This window comes from Canis lupus, chromosome 5 (genome assembly GCF_011100685.1).
Source record: "Canis lupus familiaris isolate Mischka breed German Shepherd chromosome 5, alternate assembly UU_Cfam_GSD_1.0, whole genome shotgun sequence".
In the NCBI taxonomy this organism is placed as follows: Eukaryota; Metazoa; Chordata; class Mammalia; order Carnivora; family Canidae; genus Canis; species Canis lupus.
Genome location: NC_049226.1, coordinates 31,537,535 through 31,557,414, shown reverse-complemented (window position 1 = coordinate 31,557,414; position 19,880 = coordinate 31,537,535). Strand labels below are relative to the sequence as shown.

The following is a 19,880-nucleotide window of genomic DNA, read 5'->3' as shown; positions in this document are numbered from 1 at the left end:
TTTACTTCGACATGGATGGAACTGGTGGGTACCATGCTGAATGAAGTAAGTCAGTGGAAGAAAGATGATTATCATATGGTTTCACTTATATGTGGAATATACGACATAGTGAAAGGGACTCTAAGGGAAAGGAGAGTAACTGAGTGGGAAAAATTAGAGACACAAATCATGAGAGACTCCTAACTCTGGGAAAAAAACCCAAAGGGTTGCTGGAGGGGTGGTGAGTGGGGGGATAGGTAACTAGGTGACAGGCACTAAGGAGGGCACTTGATGGGATGAGCTCTGAGTGTTGTATCTTGGCAAATTCAATTTAAATAAAAAAATAAAAGTTTAAAAAGGAAAAAAAATATGTTCCCGAATGGGTGGCAAAGACTAATTCTGAAGTATATTCTAAACAGCAGACAAAAGAGACCCAAGAGTCACACACGTCATGAACAAGATTCACTTTTAATGGATGACAGTCATGTGCAAACTGGAGGATTATATACAAGAGCTGCTGTCACTGTAGAGCTGTCTGATCAAGAACAGACTCTCAGAATAAAACATCAACCTGAGGCACCTGTGGGGGCTCAGTGGTTGAGCGTCTGCCTTTGGATTAGGGCATGATCCTGGGGTCCTGGTATCGAGTCCCGCATCGGGCTCCCTACAGGGAGCCTGCTTCTCCCTCTGCCTGGGTCTCTGTCTCTCATGAATAAATAAAATCTTAAAAAAAAAAAAAAAAAAAAGTCAACCTGAACAAAGATGGGGTTTTCTCCTGCGAGTTATAATACTCTAACCAAACTGCAGTAAAACCCTTGCTTCCCCACAGGTGCAGCATATCCTGGTAGGCTAGAGGACCCCACAGCACGCCCGGCCGGTCCACCCCTCTGGATGGCAGTGTGACACGGACAGACTGGCCCAGTACTGCATGTCAGAGCAGAAAGGGACCACTCCACATGCAGCAGAGATGCCGCATCACGTAAGGTCTTGATCAGGGCCAGGGTGCCAGTGAGCCATGCCTTGCAGTGACCCTGTTGCCGGGAGGGCATCCACCTCCAGGAGCTGCTCGGGGAGCTGGTGATTCATCCAGAGATGCAACAGGCTGGAAAGGAGGTGGTTGTGTCTCACCTCAGAGGTCTGGCCCAGCTAATGACACGAGCTTGTGGGTGGCGCTGCATCGTCATCGTTGTTAGGAAATGTGTCCCCCGCAGCTCCAAACCGCCGGGTATTTCTTTGTAGTAATATGTAGTCAGAATGGGTTTTCCAATCTGATTCAATCCCTGAGCAGCTAGGTTAAAAATTACCTTGTTTAAAAACCCAATAAAAAAACTACTGTATCAAAACTCTGCCAGAATGTTCCAGCAACCAACATATTTCTGTAGAGAAACATTAAAACTCTCTGGAAATGATTCAGCCTGAAGCCCTGCTGGAACAGGTCCTGAAGCAGGATAAGCGCAGTCTGAACGGCGCCCACCTGCTTGGCACTCCCTCCAGGAACAAGCGAACAGTCCTCTCCCATTAACCAGCATGAATCACATTAAAATACAATAGTTCCCCCCACTCCCCGTCAGGCTGAACATCCTAGGCCTCTATTAAGAAATGAGAAAAATACACTTATAAAATTTTCTGAAAAACTCGTCAGAGTCAGCAACTGTAAGGAACAGGTGGTCTAAGGGCCAGCGAGGTCGGAGAAGTCGGTACAATGGGGTGTCCCGTGCCCAGCCTGCCCTTGCCCTGGCTGGATGCTGGAGGTTGGAGCGCCAGCTGGACACCTCCGACATGGGCCTGCGTCCAGGTGAGGCTCGTGCCTAGGTGAGGCCAGCGGGCTTGGCGGAGTGTGTCAGGTAGTGTGGCCCTGGCTCAGAAACCACATGGTGCACTTTGCAAGAAATGATGGAAATACTGCATATCTGCCTTCAGACTCGTGAAGCCCAATGAAAAACCAGCTTCTTTGAGGGCAAAGCAATCTTGGGAAAAGAGAACTTGCTTTTGGTGATTAAATAGTGAAGAGGAAACTTTGCTGTGTCTTTCCTCCTCCGAACACGACGCCAGGAAGTGACTGTGGGACTGCCTGACAGGTGGGAACTGGGGCAGGGGTGGGGGTGAGCACAGGCAGGAAGGAGCAGAGCTGCCGCCCAGTCCCCCTTCCCTCCCTGGCCTCTGGGAGGAGAGTAGAGACAACAAATGAGACACAAGAGCACAGCCCCAAGAGATGGGGCAGGTGGAACTGCCAGGTGAGGTGAGTGGGGCCCCAGGTGAGGCTGGGTCACAGGCCCTTCACCTCTCCCCCCTCTAGCAGCCCCAATAGCCAGGAGAGGCGGGGTCCACCTCGTGCCCCTCGTGCCCAGTTCTACTGCCAGGGCCTCTAGTGCCCGGCTGGAGAGAAAAGCAGCCAGTGGCCACGGCCACAAGGTCAGTTTCCCACATCTATACTGGACCTGATCTGGGAGCTATAAGTCAACATTCCCGGAAACACGCACATGCCCCGAAAGCCCAGTTGGGGGTGGGCCACAGAGGCGCTCCTCCACTGTCCCCCCCACGTTGGAGACGAACATGGTAAGGAGGTCGGCCCCCCAGGGTGTGAAGTTCAAGAGGGAAGAGACCACAGCACTTGCACAGACGTGAGGGCAAATCCAAGGATGACACCTGAGCCTCGCAACCGCCTAGGGCCCCTCCCAGGAAATACCCCCATCCCAAGGCCTCGGGGTCTCACGGAGAATCAGGGCACAGCCGGTGTGGCCGCATGGCACCCTGGACTCCGGGTGTGTCCATGCCCCAGCAGGTACTGCTACTGCTACGCCCTGGGCAGGAGAGGGGCTGCTGGGGAAGGGGAGGGGGTGAACAGGAGCATCCCCAGAGTTGCCCCGCAAAGCAGATTCCACCCACTAACCCTAAGGGTGGGAAGCAAAGACACTTCCAGGCCCACAGTCAGGCCACTCAGTCCCGGGTGGCCCTCAGCTTCCTCCGAAAGTAGTCGGGGGCGGCCTCGTACAGCCACTCGGCAGCCACCACGCAGAGGTCCCGCATGTAGCACTTGCTGGTGTGGAGCAGCTCGGTGTACACGACGCAGGCCGGCCTGCAGTGGAAGAGCGCGGACGAGGGGTGGATGGCCACGGGCTGGCGGCTGTCCGTGGTGGTGTATGTGCCATCGGGCTGCAGCTCGGCCGCGCTCATGAACAGGCTGTGCGCCAAGCAGCGGCGGATGCTCTCCACATCCCCACGGCAGGACACCATGGGCATGGACATCTGCACAGGAAGAAGCTCTGTCAGAAGAAGCAAGTGGCCCAGCGGGGGGGGGGGGGCAAGAGGAGGGGGATGGCCAGCCTGGCCCAGGGGGTGGGGCCTTTCCGCTCTCTCCCACCACAGCCAAATTCACCTTTTGATTCTGGGGTGCCAGTCCCCAGTCCTCCTTGAGCCCCAACCCAGCCCTATCCCACTCAAGGCCCCTCAGCCCAGGTCTGAGTCAGCCTCCTCAAGCCCCGAGGAGACGTTGGGCGCCTGCTTGACCCCTCCTCGGGGAGCTGGAGTGGAACTCAGGAAACTGACCACTTTCTGCGGCTCCCCCAGGGGAGAGAATGGGGGGAAGCAATCCCTCCAAGAGGAGGTGGGAGCAAGAAGGGCCTGCAGAGAGCGGCCGGAGAGGCCCTGGCTCCTGTCGGGTCCTCAGTCTCCCCAAGAAACATCTCTACCCTCACTTTTCCCTTTAAGATGGCTCCTGGGGTTTTTTCTTGGTAACGTGCTAGTCCCCGCCTGATGGGGACCCTCTGCTCTGCTCTCACCACCTCTGGGGAGCCAGCAAGGCCTGCAGCTCACTGGGGGCCTCTCCTTGCAGGCCGCCAGCTCCTTGCCCTCTGGCTGCGGTTCAAACTACCTGAGTTCCTGGTAATTTGTCTGAACTTCATGTCTATGAAGTGGAAATAGCCCAGAGCCCTAGGGAGAGAGGGGGACCTGGGGCGAGGCCTGCGAGGTGGTGCGGAGACTCCAGGGGGCAGGTACCTTCAGGCAGATGTCCCTTAGCTGCGCCCTGACTTCAGCCGCCAGCATCATGTTCCTGCTGTTGACGAAATTCTCTCTGCACCAGTCCTGTGCAGGAGAAAATCCGCTCTCACCATGCCATCACTTCTGCAGATGAGTGACGTCACCGTGACAGCAGCTGAATCCCGAGAGGGAACTTCAGTGGCCAGAAATAAATACAGGAAAACCGCTTTCTCCCAGAAAGCATGCACTATAAGGGGAAACCGGAAATACCCTCTTCCAAGAGGAACATTCCCTCATGCAGGGAGGGTGCTGGCTCACTGGGGGAGCGCAACCCTGGGGGTCAGGGTTGAGGTCTAGCCCCCTGCTGGGCAGGACCGGTGCTTAAATATGAAACTGTAGAACAAATTCCCTTATGTGAAGTCACCAGGGAAAAGCTACAGATGCGGGTACATGGGGGTACAACTGCCCCCAGGGTACATGGATCCCTCCTACGCGTCTGACAACTTGGCAGGAAAACGGACAAGGCCGTGAGCACATGACCGACATGGCGCAGCATGAATGTCCCACAAAGGTCTGCAAGGGTGCTCGGCCTGGGGGCTCATGGCAAAGCAGTTGAGGGTAACAGACGCCAGAGGGTTTCATCTCCAGCAACGTGGCACATGGTTGTCCAGGGGCCAGTGGGGCGGGCGGGACCACTGGAGTGGGACGGCTTCTCCACCGCTGGGGTGGGGGATGGGAAATGGCAGGGCTGCCGGTGGCGGGTGGCGAGTGGCGGGTACTGGCCCCACACCAACCAACGCTCCCCTCCGAGCACATGTTCCGGAAAACACCGCGCTCTCGGGTCATGGTAATGGTGCCACAACGGTCGTCAGGTGCCCGCAGGCCAACCTCAGGACAAAGGCCACACGCAAGGGGAGGCCCAAGAACCGGCAGGTCAGGGTTTTTGCTGTATGTACAACAGCATTCTGTTTCCTTAAAAATAAATTCAGGCAAATAAAGCAGAACGTTTACAACCATGAGACTGTAGTGGCTTTTTTTGAGAACGGACTGTATCACAATATGCCACTGAAGCGCACACAGGCCCACGTGTGGGTTTATGGATGAACCAAAGAAACGTACACGTGTGTCAGGCCACCTCATTTGGAGATAGGACTTACGTTATTTTGCTCATGGCAATGAGCACAGCGAGATTTTTGCTTTTATGGTAAAGGAGAAAAAGCACAAGCAGCATTCATTGTGTGTTCTGCTGTGATCCCCACAAAAGGTGGCCAGGCCTCTTCCCTGGAGCTGCCCAGACCTCGGAGCCACTCTCGACCTTCCCGCATCAAGCCACCACGGGGGAGCAGCTAGGCTGCAACTGCATCTATTTTGTGGAATTCTTAGGAACACGTGACCTAAGGTATCAGAAAAACCTAAGAGAAGTTATGTTTGGGGTCTGGGAACGCAAAAAAAAAATTTCCCCATGAACTAATGAGAACTGCTTGTTCACTTCATGCTGCTTTGGTGGACGAGGGGTTTGGGGTTTCCCAGAAGCTCTGCTATCAGACAGCAGGGCATCCTAGATGCCCTTTCCATCCGGGTCTGGGGAACGGAATCATCACTTAAGCAAACATGACTATGAAGAAAGGCCAGGGCAGGTGGAAAAAGCTCATCTTGTAGCTGAGAAGCTCGGCCACCAACTCGAGGGCCTCTGCCCCACTGAGGACAAGTGGAACACAAGTGGCTGCTGTCCACTGATGCCTCTGCACCCTCTTGTCTACCACAAGGGAGACAAGTGCTCAGACCTGTGCTCAGGTGGGGAGGAGGCGCCACAGAGAGGGAAGGAGAGCAAAGTACCTTATCCCCACCAAGGCTCTTGAAGGTGCGGTAGATGTTGAGCAGCGTGATGTGGTCCCCCTCACTGGACAGGAACTTCTTCCGCATGGCCTGCACTTCGTCCCTCCGGGAGGGAGGGTTGTACAGCACGCTGTCCACAGATAGTAGGGAGACGATGGTCAGGATCTCCTCAGTGCAGTGGAACTTCGGGGACAGGAGGATGGTCTGCAGATGGGAATGCAAATGTGGGCGCCAGCCTCTCTCCTGGCTTCTAAGCACAGCCCCTGCCTGTCCTGCTTGTGTGGTCTTGGATGGCCACTCGGGTCGTGTTCGCATCCTGTTCTCTAGGACCCGACAGCGCCCGCGCTCCTGCATTCCCCATGGGGAGGGTTCACACTTAGCAAGAGCCTGAGTCTGTATCGGACACATGGTAGGGGCGCCGGTTCCTCCAGTGGAGCGGAGGCCCTAGGGACAGTGGGCCATGCAGGGACAGAGGGGACACCAAGGGGACGGATGACTTACTTTGGCAAATTTGGGCTCTAAAGGGAAAGCTGCCATCTTCCTTCCAATGGGAGTCAGAGTGAGCTGGTTGTCCTTCCGTTCAAGAGCACCTAACAGGTCTAGCTGGGCCACAGCTGCCTGCATGTGATCTACAGAAACAGAGTTGTGAGGAGCAAAAAACCCGAGGCGGAGGGGGGGGGGGGGGGGAGTCACAACTGGTCCTGAGCTTCAGGGAGCAGGTGGCTCTGCGTCAAACCACGGTCCCCAGAGCAGAGCTGCCAGGGCTGTCACCAGCTAGGGCAATGGCCTATGACCAGCCTACATCACACGTGAGAAACCCATGCACAGACGCGCTTGTGGCCCTGCGGGGACCTGGAATCTGGCCCTCGGAAGCCCCTGCTGAGAAACGTTTCCTGTTTCGCTCCTTCACTTTCTCACTCTCGACCACATCCATGCATCACCCACTAAAGAATAAAGCAGTATTTCTGAGGACAGAATAGATACATGATGAGAGAAAACAATGTGCAAGATACATCGGGGGGAAAGAGCAAGGTGCACGGTCTCCGTCGGCAAAGGGACGTCTGAGCTTGGTTTATTCAGATGGGAACAGCATTGGGTAAGGACGGGCATCAACACATATGAACCGTACGAAATGGGCTGAACAGAAGGAAGGTCCTGGAAGAATCACTGGCCCACAAACCAGACTGCACGTGCCCTGCACTTGGGCTGCTGCAGAGGATTGGGGACTGGCAACCAGTCCAGGAGGGGCCGCCCGGCTGACTGGGAGGGACACCAGCAGCTCTGGCCACAGAATCCACCCTCGGGGCTCTCAGGCGCCCCTCCGCCAGCTGAGGTCACACACCAGGGAACCAGACAGGAGATCCCCAAATGCTTTCTGGGGAGCCCAACCCTTTGTTGGTCCTTATCCACCCAGGCCCCCACTGCTCCACTGGAGATGCTGCCTACCTGGAGAGGGCTTGGACATGAAGTCGAAGGTGAGCACGTTGGGGACTTTCATCGCAAGGAGCTGCAGCAGCACACTGGCCAGGTTACACCTGAGAGGAGCAGAGACGTGGCTGTGCACCTGCTTCTCATCCTCCAGCCCAGGCACGGGGAGCGAGAGCATCTCAGGGCACCACAGGCCTACCTCTGGATCTCTGGCACCGTCATCTTCTCAAACTTCTCAAACTCGTTCTCTGTGTAGAGCCGGTAACAGATGCCACTGTCCTCCCGGCCAGCCCGGCCTGCACGCTGCCATGCCTGTGTCTTGGACACACGCTGTACGGCCAGCACCTCCAGGCCGCTGTCTGCAGGGAGAAGGGACTGTGTGAGCACTTCAGCACTATGAACTAGCGGTTTCCACGGCGTGGACAATGCAGTGATCCTTCCTGCAACCCAGGAGCCCAGAAACCTCGGGGCTGAATTGGAAGGCACAAAACCAGTGGCCAGGGCTGAGACAGAGTGAGTGGTGTTGCTGGGATGCCAGGAAGCCTGCTTGCTGACAGCTGGGGCCAGGAGAACAGCCGCAGGTCCCACAGAGACTGCAGGGCCACAGCCACACCGCTCTGCCCAGGGCCAAGGGCTGCCCAGGCCATGGGGCTCTTCAGTGCCAACACCTGGTGTTCAGGAAGCCAGGCTGGCTGCCCCTCAAGGTCCTGGCCCCAGTGCCTACACTGCACCCCTGGCTCTGCTCCAGGAGGGAGATGGTATGACGGCACTGCTCCCAGGGGTGTCCTGGGTGAAGGTGCGCTCTGGGCCAGGTGCAGGTGAACAGGGCCTTCCACACGCTACCTCAGGGATCAGCGGGCCTTGCCCCAGCCCAGGGAAGTTTCCTGGACACCTGCACCTCCACATCTAGAAAGCTCTCACTGTGGTGAGAGCCAGGTGTCCCTGGCTACGCAGCCCCTCTCCTGGCTGTTGATGGGCCCTTAGGCCTCCGGCCAGGCCCGGCCCCTGTTCTTAGGATGGTGAATGGGCCCCGTCCCATGCTGCCTCAGCCTTGCTCCCACTGCCCATACTCCACCCCAGCCCCTGGTCAGTCTCCGCCAGTCAGAGAAGGAAGAGCTCACTGGGAGAGGCTTTGGGGCTCGCCGCCCGGAGAAGAAACACTCGTGGCTAGATTCTCACCAGGGTTATACTTCTTTGCTTTGACCATGCCTGTGTCAACTACGTATTTTATTCCCGTAATGGTTATGGAGGTCTCAGCAATGTTGGTCGCAATGATCACTTTCCGACAGCCCTGGTAAGAGAGAGAAGCCAAAAACCATAGGACACATGCGATTCAGAAACCTCAGAACATATTCCTCACAGTGCATTTCCACAACCCACTTGCGATCAAGAAACGATGACCTCATTATTAGAGCTCCTAATACTGACGGGGGTAATTAACATCGGGTGGCTGGCGGGGGGAGGTTACCGTCTTGAAGGCTTATGCTGAAGTGATGAGAAGCAGGAAACAGACAGGTGTGGGCAGGACCCCCAGCCCTGCCGGGCACTCCCTGAGCACTGTTGTTTCTCCTCTCAGGGCCTTTGTGTTTACAAGATGGGAAGATGGGACCGTCACCCACCTTGCTGGTTCTCTAGAGGGCAAGGCGATGAGCCCACGGTGTATACACGGTGCCTGGATGGCCCACGCACATGAGACATGGTGTGGGGGGCGAACATGGTGGGTCGGTGCCAGACACCTTCCACCTACTGCTTCTGCCCACCCGACCCCACCCCCAACCATTCCCCCACCCTGTTCTCACCAAGGCAGGGAGCTCTGTCTGGGACTGTGTCTTCTATTCCTACAGTTTTTCGGCTACTGCACCTGGTACTTGAGCATCCCGCCCACAGGTGCCCGGGGACAGGGGCATGCTCACCTTGGGGGCCCCCTGGAAGACGCGGAGCTGCTGGGCATAGGGCAGAGAGGCATACAGGGGAAGGACCAGCATGGAGGGGCAGCCATCTGGGAGGTGCTTAGCAATATCCCGGCAGGTCTTGCTCACGGCTTCGATCTCCTCCTGCCCAGTGAGGAACACCAGGATGTCCTGAGAAGACGGGGCCTCCTAGAGAAGGGAAGCATGGCATTACTAGTCACTGTTGAAGCCTCCTGAAGTTATTTTCTTAACGGCAGAGAGGTAAATGGGCCTAAAAGAGGTGTCTCCCCCGGGGAGAAAGCCCTCGCTGACGGTGCTCAGGGCTGGCACTTGAGGGAGTTAGCCAGCCAGTTTAAAAGCAAATTAAGGAAACATTGAAGGAAGACCACCAGACTGCTTTTGCAACGAGAATAATACCATGAAAGCAAACCAAGCAAATAAAATCTGCACAAAGCTCCCTTCTCCCTCTTTAGACATCTGGAAAGATGGAACCAGTGGGACAGAAGCCAGCTGGGGAGACCGTGGCCCGTGGGAATAGGAAGGAGTGGTCACAATGGAAGAAGAGGCCTCATGAAACGATCCATTAAAGCACTGGCACATACCCCAAAATCATGCCCTGGGGGGGCTCAGTTGGTAGGCAGCTGACTCTTGATTTTGGCTCAGGTCACAGTCTCAAGGCCATGGGATTAAGCCCCATATCGGCTGGAGACTCTCCTGCCCCCTGCCCCTTCCCCTGCATGCTCTCTCTCTCAAATAAGTAAATTAAAAAAAAAACCTGCTGCGTTGACCCCAGTGCTTAGACCCTGAAACTAACTGGGCTCTTGCTGTTTGCAAGCTGAGGAACACCCCAGCATTAACGACATACTTGCACACCTACCCTTCCTTGTGGTCTGTTCACATTATCTTCATTGGCCAAGGGGTTGAGTGACAAGACAACTACAAATGACGTTTAATGTTAATAAACACACACGTGCATGTGTCTATGTGTAAATACGCATGCACATGCGTTCACGAGCACACATAGCTGGAAAAATCTACAACAGTCAGAACCTCGTCAGTCACACTCCTCAGAGCCATCACTCAGGAACCATCCTGACCTCGTCTGCTTCTGGCAGGTGAAGCCCTTCCTGCATTTGGCATTACGTGCCGCGAGAGCGAGCACTTGCCTCCATCTAAATGGCAGTGGAGTGCTAAGCCCAGAGCAACAGAGGCAGCAGATGAGAAAAGGGATTGGAAGTTTGGACCCGTTTTGAGAGAGGAGAGGTGAGGAGTGAAGGACCAGGCAGAGGGTACTCCAGCCTGGGCGTGGTCTGGAGGGCCTAAGGAAACAAGACACAGGCCCGTCGGAGACGACTCTAGTGAGGCATGGGTGGGTCAGGGGAGGGGGAACCCAAGGGTGGCGTGGCCAACCCCCGCTGCCGTCCTCCACCCCACCGGTGGGAGGCTGGGAGGACATGGGAGGCGGAATGAGATTCTACCTAGAAGCAAGGCCAACAGGAAGAGTCCAGACAGGGCACAGAGGCCTAGAGGCCACCTGCCTTGAGCAGAAGGCAGCATGAGTTGCTCCAGGGAAAAGGGGAGTGTGATTAAACACATGAAAAATATTCATGATTGGCAGATGGTAGGTGTTGGCACTTGGGAGAAAGCTAGCAACGGGCACGCAGGAAACTCGTGCAGCCATGTCGTACAAGGCACGAGGCACTGGGATGGACTGTGCTGGCAACGTTGGGTTTTAAGGCTGCAGTACTGATCTGGGCCTCGGAACCATGATATACGTCTATGTTGAGAGGCCAGAGGGAGGTAAGTGTCAACCCCCACCTGCCGCAGCAGGAACAGACACTGCCCAAGACCAGCAGTGCTGGGAGGTGACGCTGGAAACACTAGAGTCCAGAGAAAGCAGCTAGGACAGTGAACAACGTCACCGTAAACAACGGGATCGGGAACATGGAAGTAAAAGCGGCTGTTGGGGTTTTAAAGATGTATTTATTTATTTGAGAGAGAGACAGAGACAGAGACAGAGAACGTGTGAGAGCAAGCAGGGGCTGGGGGGCAGAGGGACAGGGAGAAGCAGGCTCCCCGCTGAGCAGGCAGCCCGTGGGGCTCGATGTCTTGAGCCTGAGCTGAAATCAAGAGTCGGATGCTTAACTGACTCAGTTGCCCAGGTGCCCCAATCACTGGTTTTTATCATCCTTATAGAACCAACTACTTGCTTTTTTAAACTTTATGCACTTACCACTTAGATTAAAATACAAATGACATCTTAAAAACTTGCCTCTGAATTTCTTCAGAAAGTTAACCAGAAGGTACACATAGTCCATTTTATAAGGTCAAAAAAAATGGGATTTAATCAGTCAAACTTTTAAGTAAACATTTAGTACAATGAGAAAAGATTTTGAAATGTTTCCCTAATTCAGTTTTTCTTAAAAAGCCAAAAACTCTAAACGATACTCGGTATTGGGTCAAGGCCAACTTTCTTAAACGGGAGCAAAGCGCAGAGGACACAGCACCTCACAAGGCTTGCTCGGGGGCGGCACCATGTGGGTTCCTGCCGGGATTTACGACCAGACGCTGTCTGTGCTGACGTAAGGTCTCCTGGCTCAGCTGAGACATGACACTGCTCAGAGCTAAATTACTTTTCTTCTTAGAGATACTGAGAGATGCCATAAAAAATAAAAAGCCAGACCCACCACCTCATATCCATGGCACAGCTCACCGGGCACTTGGGTCAGCAGCTTGTCTTCTCAAGGCTGAACGCGCCACCCACCGCGAGGTCAGCCAGGCCTCTGCGGCCACCGGCGCCCAGCTCGTACCTGGTGGATCTGGAAGACGGAGACGAGAGCGGCATGCAAGTAATCCTGCTGAGGCTGTTTGGTGTAAAACACCTGGATGGGATGCTGTCGACCCTCCAGATAGAGGACGGACGCTCCGTTGAAATACTGAGAGAACAGGTCCACATCCATCGTAGCGGACATTACAATCACCTGCGGACGGGCCAGAGGAAGATGGTGGGAGAGCCAGATGGGGCCTGCGTTTCCAGGTCCCTCCCCAGCCCCCAGGGCAGATGGTGAGGCCCAGGCATGGCCTGTCCGGAGGCAGAGTGGGCACCACACCAGGCAGGGGAAGGGACACAGGCCATAGCTACCTTGAGGGGCAGTTTCCGCAGCTCCTTTCTCCTCCTCTGGGCAGCTTTCACCACTCCAAAGAGCACGTCGGTGTGCACAGTCCGTTCGTGGGCTTCATCCAGAATGATGCAGCTGTACTTCCGCAGCAACGAGTCGGAGATTGCCTCTCGCAGCAGCATGCCGTCCGTCAGGAACTTGATCCTGGTGTCTTCTGAGCTGACGTCATCGAAGCGCACCGTGTAGCCCACCTGTGTGAGGAACCCCTTGTTCAGTCAGCACCGGGCAAGCCCCACCAGGAAACCAGCGCTGTGTGAGCACTTGTGCCCTCTCGGGTATGAGCCAGCACCGCCCAGCCCTGCTCCCTTGGGTGCACACAGGCAGTGGACATGGCCTGGGAACTGCAACGATTGTAAGCCTTGTGGAGAATTAAGACCTAGGCTCCTGCCTCAGCTACTTAGTAAGTTAAAGTGAAGCTACGAGCACATAGGATGTCTGAGATGTTTCAACATGAAACACATGAACACACAGAGCTGCGTATGCTAGAGATGTGTCTGTGATTTCCTAGATGGATTTATGGATCTGACTGAACACAGGTTACTGGAGCCTTAAGGATGCTTGAGGGAAACACCTAATTTGTCCAACTTTCCAACAGACTGAAAGCAAAGCAAATGGCACAGACATCTGATATCTGAGGAAACGGGTAAGACTCAGATGGGCCTAAGTGACCGGGGTGAGACAGCCTCCCTCCGTTGGGGAGCGCTGCTCTAGAAAGCACCATGCAGATGAGAGGGTGGACTGTCAGCACAGGGGGCGGTGAGGTACCAGCTTCCCGAGCTCTGTTCTCTTCTCATCAGAGACTCGAGTGGCCAGAGAGATGGCAGCCACTCGGCGAGGCTGGGTCACGGCTATGACGCCCTGGCGGCCAATCCCCCCTTCATAGAGGTACTGTGGGAGCTGCGTCGTCTTCCCGGAGCCCGTTTCTCCTGATAAAGGAAACATGTCTCACTTACGTGCAAATTAATACCAATTCACCAAAATCAGGAGGAAAAGTAGAAGAAAATACTCCAAGTTGATAAAATCCCAGGAAAACGGGACTCAGGTACAGCTGGAGAAGTGTCCTGGGGAAGTATCACTGGAGTTGCTTCTCAGGAGGCCAAATCGTATCAGAAACATCTTTAAAATGTTTATACCCTCCACCCACAATTCCAGGTACAGGAATTGGTTCTGAGGAAATAATTAGAGATGTAGCTTCAGAGACTGTTTCTCCACTTTGTTCTAGGAAGCAAACAACTGGAAACAAAATAAATGTTCAATAATAGGTAACCAAGGAAATACAACTGTTACATAAAATGGTTACTTCTCCAGAGAATAAATGAGATGGGAAGGCGCCTACTCACATGGCCCCAGATGCTGCTCTTCCCTTCCGACCTCCCCTGGCCCACGTTTTGGGACACATCTACCATTGCCGGGTCTGTCCAGCACACCCTACAGGATGTCAGACTCCAGCTCTCTCCCTGGAGCGTTCCTGGTCCCTCGTCCATCCACCTTAAACTGTCTGCATGACCACAGCCCCCCACCTCCACCCCAGGGTGGGGCAGGGAAGGTCCATCCCTTCTGTGAACTTGAACATCCTGCATACAGTTAGCACCCAGTATGGTTTCCCACCTGCTGGCTTCCTCTACCTGTCCCTAAGTAGAACAAAGAACTCAGCAAACCTGGATATCCTTCCCCTTGGGCTACCACTAAGCTTCTCTGACCTTAGAGTCCTAAATCTCATTATTCTTGCATTTCTCTCTCTGCTCATCCTCCCTGACCCAGCCAAGAATCACAGACTGAGAATGTGATGATTCTGCTGCAGTCCTGCTGAGTCCACCTGAGAAAGCCCCACGTGTGGATCCATGTCTTCCTGTCCATCTCCTGCTCCTACACCAGACTACTGGGCATTGCTAAAGCAGCATAGCCCATCATGCAGATGAAGAGTGAGTCTGTGGCGCAGTCAGTGCACCTGGACGCCAGCACAACCACCCATCCTGTGGTCTGCAGGTTCTGCAGCCTGGCCCTGTCCCATCCTCCCCCAAGGGCCTGAGGCCCTGTGACTCCCATTCTCAGATGTCCTGCACCTATTCCACAGATGTGAAGTCCTCAAATGCCCTCTCCCTCTCCCTCCCCTACAAACTTCTCCCTAGCCACACCCACGCTCACCTCCTTTGGCCAGCCCTAGCCTCCAGGATGTCCCTCCTCCTTCAGGCCAGCTCCCATCTACCCCGTTTCCAAGTGTCCCCCAATCTGTGCTGTATTCCAGCCTCGGTCTCTCCTGAGCTCTTCCTCCTCAACCAGGGAGCACCTGCAAACTCCTCAACCTCCTTCCGTTTCCCCCCTGCAGGAGCCTGCTCTCACCACCTTCCTTCCCTCACCTCCTACTTCCCCCAAGCTCTGTGGAGGCGCTCAGTGGGCTCCACAAGGAGGACCTAGGCACCAACACCCAGGGCCTCACACCCACGGGGGGGGGGGGGGGGGCGGGGACGACACACACACTACTTAAGTTTCTGGATGGGGCCTCACTACTGCACCTGTTCACTCTTCCTTCTCCCTGCGACTCTACTCCACTATCTGCGCCCTCCTGGGTCTCCTTCTTCTCTGAACCCCTCCCCCGCCCCCGCCAGCCCGTCCCTCCCGCACCTGACCCCTTCCCGAGTTCGTCCCACCCAACCCCCGGCTGGATGCAGATCGAGCCCCCGACCCCTAAGCCTGCCTCTTGATTCGCGTGGGACCCGCCGGGTTCACACCTCCGGGCGGCTCCCCTCCCTCCCGAGCCCTTTGTCCCCCCGGTACCGCGGCTGCGGGGCTGGGGGCGGCGGGCTGAGGTGGCGGTCCGGGCAGAGGACGCGGCGCGCCCACTCACCGATGAGGACGGCGCTGTCCAGGTTGCGGAGCTGGGCCAGCAGCTGCCCCCGCGCCGGGAAGATGGGCAGGCTCCGGCGCTGCCGCTCCACCGCCTCGGGGTACGGGCTGGCGGCGGGCTGGGCCAGGGCCGGCTGCTGCCTCCGGCCCCCGCTGCCGCCGCCCGCGGTCAGCAACATCAGCACGCGCCCCCCCGGGGGCCCGCAGCCGGGCCGGAACCTCTTGGCCGGCGGGAAGCCAGCCTCCTCGGGCATGTCGGGCGGCCGCCGCCACAGGAGGCCAGCGCCCCGGCAGCCGACGGCCGGCGCGTGTTTGCCGCTTCCTGCCGCGCGCCGCGGCGCCCGCCCATGACATCACGACGGCCGCGGCTGCCTCAGCAGAGGACTACGACTCCCAGCATGCCCGTGTGGGGACCGGAAGAGCGGGGCCCAAGGTACTACCGAGAAGAGGCTCGGAGCGACGACGGTGAGGGGCGGGGTGGAGGGTTCCGCACGACCCCCACGGCGCTAATGACGACCTTCCTGACCGGTTTTCTGTCCTCATAACACGGTGTCCTCACTGTAAGCACGCGTGTCCCCTTCTCGCCCAGAGTAATTCCTGCTCTGCAAGGACAGCACTCTTGTAGAATCGGTGGGCGACGCGCACACAGTGCATCACTTAACCCTCTCCAGGGTAGGTGCTGACGGAGCCTGGAGAACCAGCCTCGGACACTCGTGGAGGCCAGCGGGGCGAGGGTAGTGGCGAGCAGCTGCCGTGCGGGCGGGCGGCCGGCGCAGCGCGGGTCCCACCGGCAGGGGGCGGGGTGGGGGTGACTGTCGTTCGCCCTCCTCCCCCAGCTCATCCCTTCGGACCCTCCACAGCCCCTCCAGCTCCCCCTCAGCTCCCCCCCCAGCACTCTCCCCAGGCCCCTCCTGTGTTCTTCCCCCAGCTCCCTCCCCAGCTTCTCCGCCAGCTCCCCCCGTGGCTCCTCCTCCAGCTTCCTCCCCAGCGCCCACTCCCAGCTCCCTCCTCCTCTCGATCCTCCGTTCCTTCCCCAGTTTCTTTCCTTCCCTTCTCCCAGACAGAACTCTTCAGTGCAGCTGGGCTGCTGGACCCCATCACGCATAATGAAAAGATTCAAGACTCCAGCAGGGAAGATAGGATGAAACCAGCAGATCCTCTCCCTTCTGCATCCAGAGCTCTCAGCTGCTGGCTCAGGGTGGAAACAGTGGCAGGAAGTGTGATTTCCAGAGAATTCATCAGATGCTTCAAGGCCCTTGAAGGACCGGAGGCATCCTCTTAAGTACATCTCCAGGAAACTCATCCTGTCTGTAAGCCTGTTAAAAATCCTTCTTCCCATTTCCTCCAGGGAAGAGATGATGTTCCTGGAGCTGCTGACAGTGGAGCTGCTGACAGTGGAGGGGTCAAGGGGGCTGGGAACGTGCATGCTGTATTAATAGCACAGGTGTGCATGTATGTTCAGAATTGGCAAAATTACACTAACTACCGCGAAATGTTACTTTAGGAAGGCACCCCCACACACACATACACACACCAAAAAGGCTAACCCCAAAACTGAAAGCAAAGTCACTGTTTCAGTGTTCAGGCTGCTGTAACAGAAGATACCCCAGGCTGAGTGGCTTGCACACATCGGACGTCCACTGCTCACAATCCCGGGGCTGGGCAACACCAGCACAGCTGCCCCAGGGTGAGGACCCCCTTCCCTTGCTGCTGCCTGCTGCTGTGTCTTCACAGGAAGGCAGAGACTAGGGGTTTCTCTGGAGCAGCTTGGTAAGGCGTTAATCCCACCAGCTGGGCCGCTCCCGCAGGCCCCCACTTCCTAATACCATCACATCAGCCTTAGGATCGACACAGGAGTTTGGGGGAGGCGTAAACATTCACATCACAGCGAAAACTAAACGTTAACTCTCGAATTCTGGACCTTGAGTATGTAACAGAGGGACAACCGTCCTTTCTCCTAGCGTCCCTTCCAGACGGACGTCACGGAGGTAGAACGTCACAGAGGTAACCCATGCGCCTAGTGATTGCGAGAGTCCAGGCAGGGAACGTGAGTGAGTGAAGGCCCGCCTTGACGGAGCACGTGCCCCATCTCTAGAAACAGCCACTGGCCAGTCACCTCTAGGAATAGCTGCCCTGCAGGCCTGGCATTGCCAGATCTTGCCTTTTTTTTTCTTCAAGAAAAGCCTCAAACGATTTTCATGTGATATCTGTCAACCTTCAGTATTGGCTCAAATTTTGTAAATGGTGCAGGCAAAATAAATCACATGTGTAGGGAACTCATCCACAGTCTTTGGCCCAAGGCCCCGGCTCCTCCCCAGTAGGTGCAGCCTCACAGCTAGGTGGAAAGAGGAGTTGCAGGGAAGGCCCAAGCTAGCCAGTGTCATGCACATCACCCACCCCCCACAGGAGTCTGAAGTCTGCTGTCCCTCCAAAGGAAGTCCCTTGTGGTTAAGTGGCTTCCACACACAGCCGATCATAACATAACCATCCAAAGAATGTCAAGGCTCTTCTTCCAAGAGGCAACTTGTCAGACACATTTCGTTTTTTTTTTTTTTTTTAACTGCTCCAGGGACCGTCTGTTCTTATGATGCCCACACCAGCTGCTGGTGTTGCTGGCCAGCTGTCTGGCTGGCCCACCACACCGCTACCCTTTATCAGGCTCACTTTTGTTCCATGCCACTTCCAGACAATGCCAGGCCTCACCCACTAGGTACAGGTTGGCATGCACATACGTTAATCCCTGTATAATTGAAAATACCAGGGAATAGTCTGGTCAATAAACAACATTTTTTTTTAAAGATTTTATTTATTCATTCATGAGAGAGAGAGAGAGAGAGAGAGAGAGAGAGAGAGAGAAGCAGAGACCCAGGCAGAGGGAGGAGCAGGCTCCATGCAGGGAGCCCGATGTGGGACTCGATCCAGGGACTCCAGGATCACGCCCTGAGCCGAAGGCAGGCGCCAAACCGCTGAGCCACCCAGGGATCCCAATAAACAACATATTTATTCAGCACCCAGGTGCCAAGCAGTGTGCCAGGCTTGGTGGTGGACACAAGACTGAAAGACGTGGACCCTGCCCTTCTGGGGCTTACATTCTCATGAGGGAGGCGAGACTAACACATGGACCAGCGAGGGGCGGTACCAACGATTTATGATTTGCTGTAAGAGTACATCGTACAGACTGGAAGCTTTACCGGGATCTAAAGAAAGACCATGATGTAGGCCTAGGAGTCAAGACTTCTTGAGGAGCCAGGCCTCGAAGAGACTCCCGTCCCTGCTAGATGTGGGGGCAAGGTTCAGAGGGAGACAGTGTGCCCTGGGGGCTGCGAAGTCAGTGCAGATGTCTGAGCAGAGAAGGGGCTAGTTTGGGGCAAGTTCCACTACGTTAATGCAAACTCCTAAAATACGTGAGTAGCTTAGGGGATGTCCTACAGCACCGAGAATACAGACGGCACTTACCTGTGCAAGTTGGCTGTCTGTCTGGGAGACATGACAACCCCAGGGAGCCCCTCACCCAACAACTTGGGGGGCCCCAGACAGAGCGAGGGCGTCGCTGCCAAGGGCATGGGCGCTCTGCTCTTGGACAGACCACACCCGGCACATGAAAGGCAACGGGACACAGGGAGTGACAGAAGAAAAGCAGGTGGAAGGGAGAAGTGAACAGAAGAAACACACGATAATGTGCAGAAAATCTGTCTCTTGGGGAGATGTGAGGGGCACGTCCGTCTTTCCCTCAGGAGTGCACACTGCATTTCTACAACAACTCCACCCCGATGCAGCGCAGCACCGGGACCCACATCCTCAGAGCGCGCATCAGCTGAACGACTGAGCCACCGGGGCTGCCCCTGTTCCCTACTTTAAAAAATAGTGAAAGGGAATAAAGGGGAAAGGAGAAAAATGAGTGGGAAATATCAGAAAGGGAGACAGAACATGAAAGACTCCTAACTCTGGGAAACAAACTAGGGGTGGTGGAAGGGGAGGTGGGCGGGGGGTTGGGGTGACTGGGTGACGGGCACTGAGGTGGGCACTTGACGGGATGAGCACTGGGTGTTATTCTATATGTTGGCAAATTGAACACCAATAAAAAATAAATTTATAAGAAAAAAAGAACAAAAACATAGAGGGCAGCCCAGGTGGCTCAGCGGTATGGCGCCACCTGAAGCACCAGGGCCTGATCCTGGAGACCCGGGATCGAGTCCCACGTCGGGCTCCCTGTATGGAGCCTGCTTCTCCCTCTACCTGTGTCTCTGCCTCTCTCTCTTTCTGTGTCTCTCATGAATAAATATTAAAAACAAACAAAAACAACAGAGAAACCTATTTCTAGACCCTAAGTAATTTTTTTTTTTTTATTTATGATAGTCAGAGAGAGAGAGAGAGAGAGAGAGAGAGAGGGAGGCAGAGACACAGGCAGAGGGAGAAGCAGGCTCCATGCACCGGGAGCCCGACGTGGGATTCGATCCCGGGTCTCCAGGATCGCGCCCTGGGCCAAAGGCAGGCGCCAAACCGCTGCGCCACCCAGGGATCCCTCTAAACCCTAAGTAATTTTCAAGACACTTTTAATTCAACTCAAGCTTTCTTGAACAGAGCCAGGACGTGACAAAATAAAAGAATCCTGTAAGGATCGTACATCCTCAGATTGGCATGTTAAAAGTTTTTTTTTTTTTTTTTCATTGCTTAGGAAAAAAGCCGTCCCATTAAACCACATTCTGTAAAATTGTAATAGCCATGT

At 55.4% G+C, this 19,880-nt stretch overlaps 1 protein-coding gene across 1 annotated transcript; it reads right to left on the bottom strand.

Annotated features, from left to right (window-relative positions):
* Window positions 1-428: 428 nt before the first annotated feature.
* On the bottom strand, window positions 429-15,446 carry DHX33 (DEAH-box helicase 33). Its single transcript, XM_038536471.1, has 12 exons — window positions 15,156-15,446; window positions 13,076-13,236; window positions 12,274-12,501; window positions 11,942-12,112; window positions 9,135-9,320; window positions 8,401-8,512; window positions 7,421-7,580; window positions 7,240-7,328; window positions 6,295-6,422; window positions 5,794-5,997; window positions 3,976-4,062; window positions 429-3,225 (listed from the first exon to the last, which is right to left on the bottom strand). Exons 1-12 carry the CDS (start codon window positions 15,406-15,408, stop codon window positions 2,917-2,919), a joined length of 2,088 nt encoding a protein of 695 aa, XP_038392399.1. The 5' UTR covers window positions 15,409-15,446; the 3' UTR covers window positions 429-2,916.
* Window positions 15,447-19,880: the final 4,434 nt, after the last annotated feature.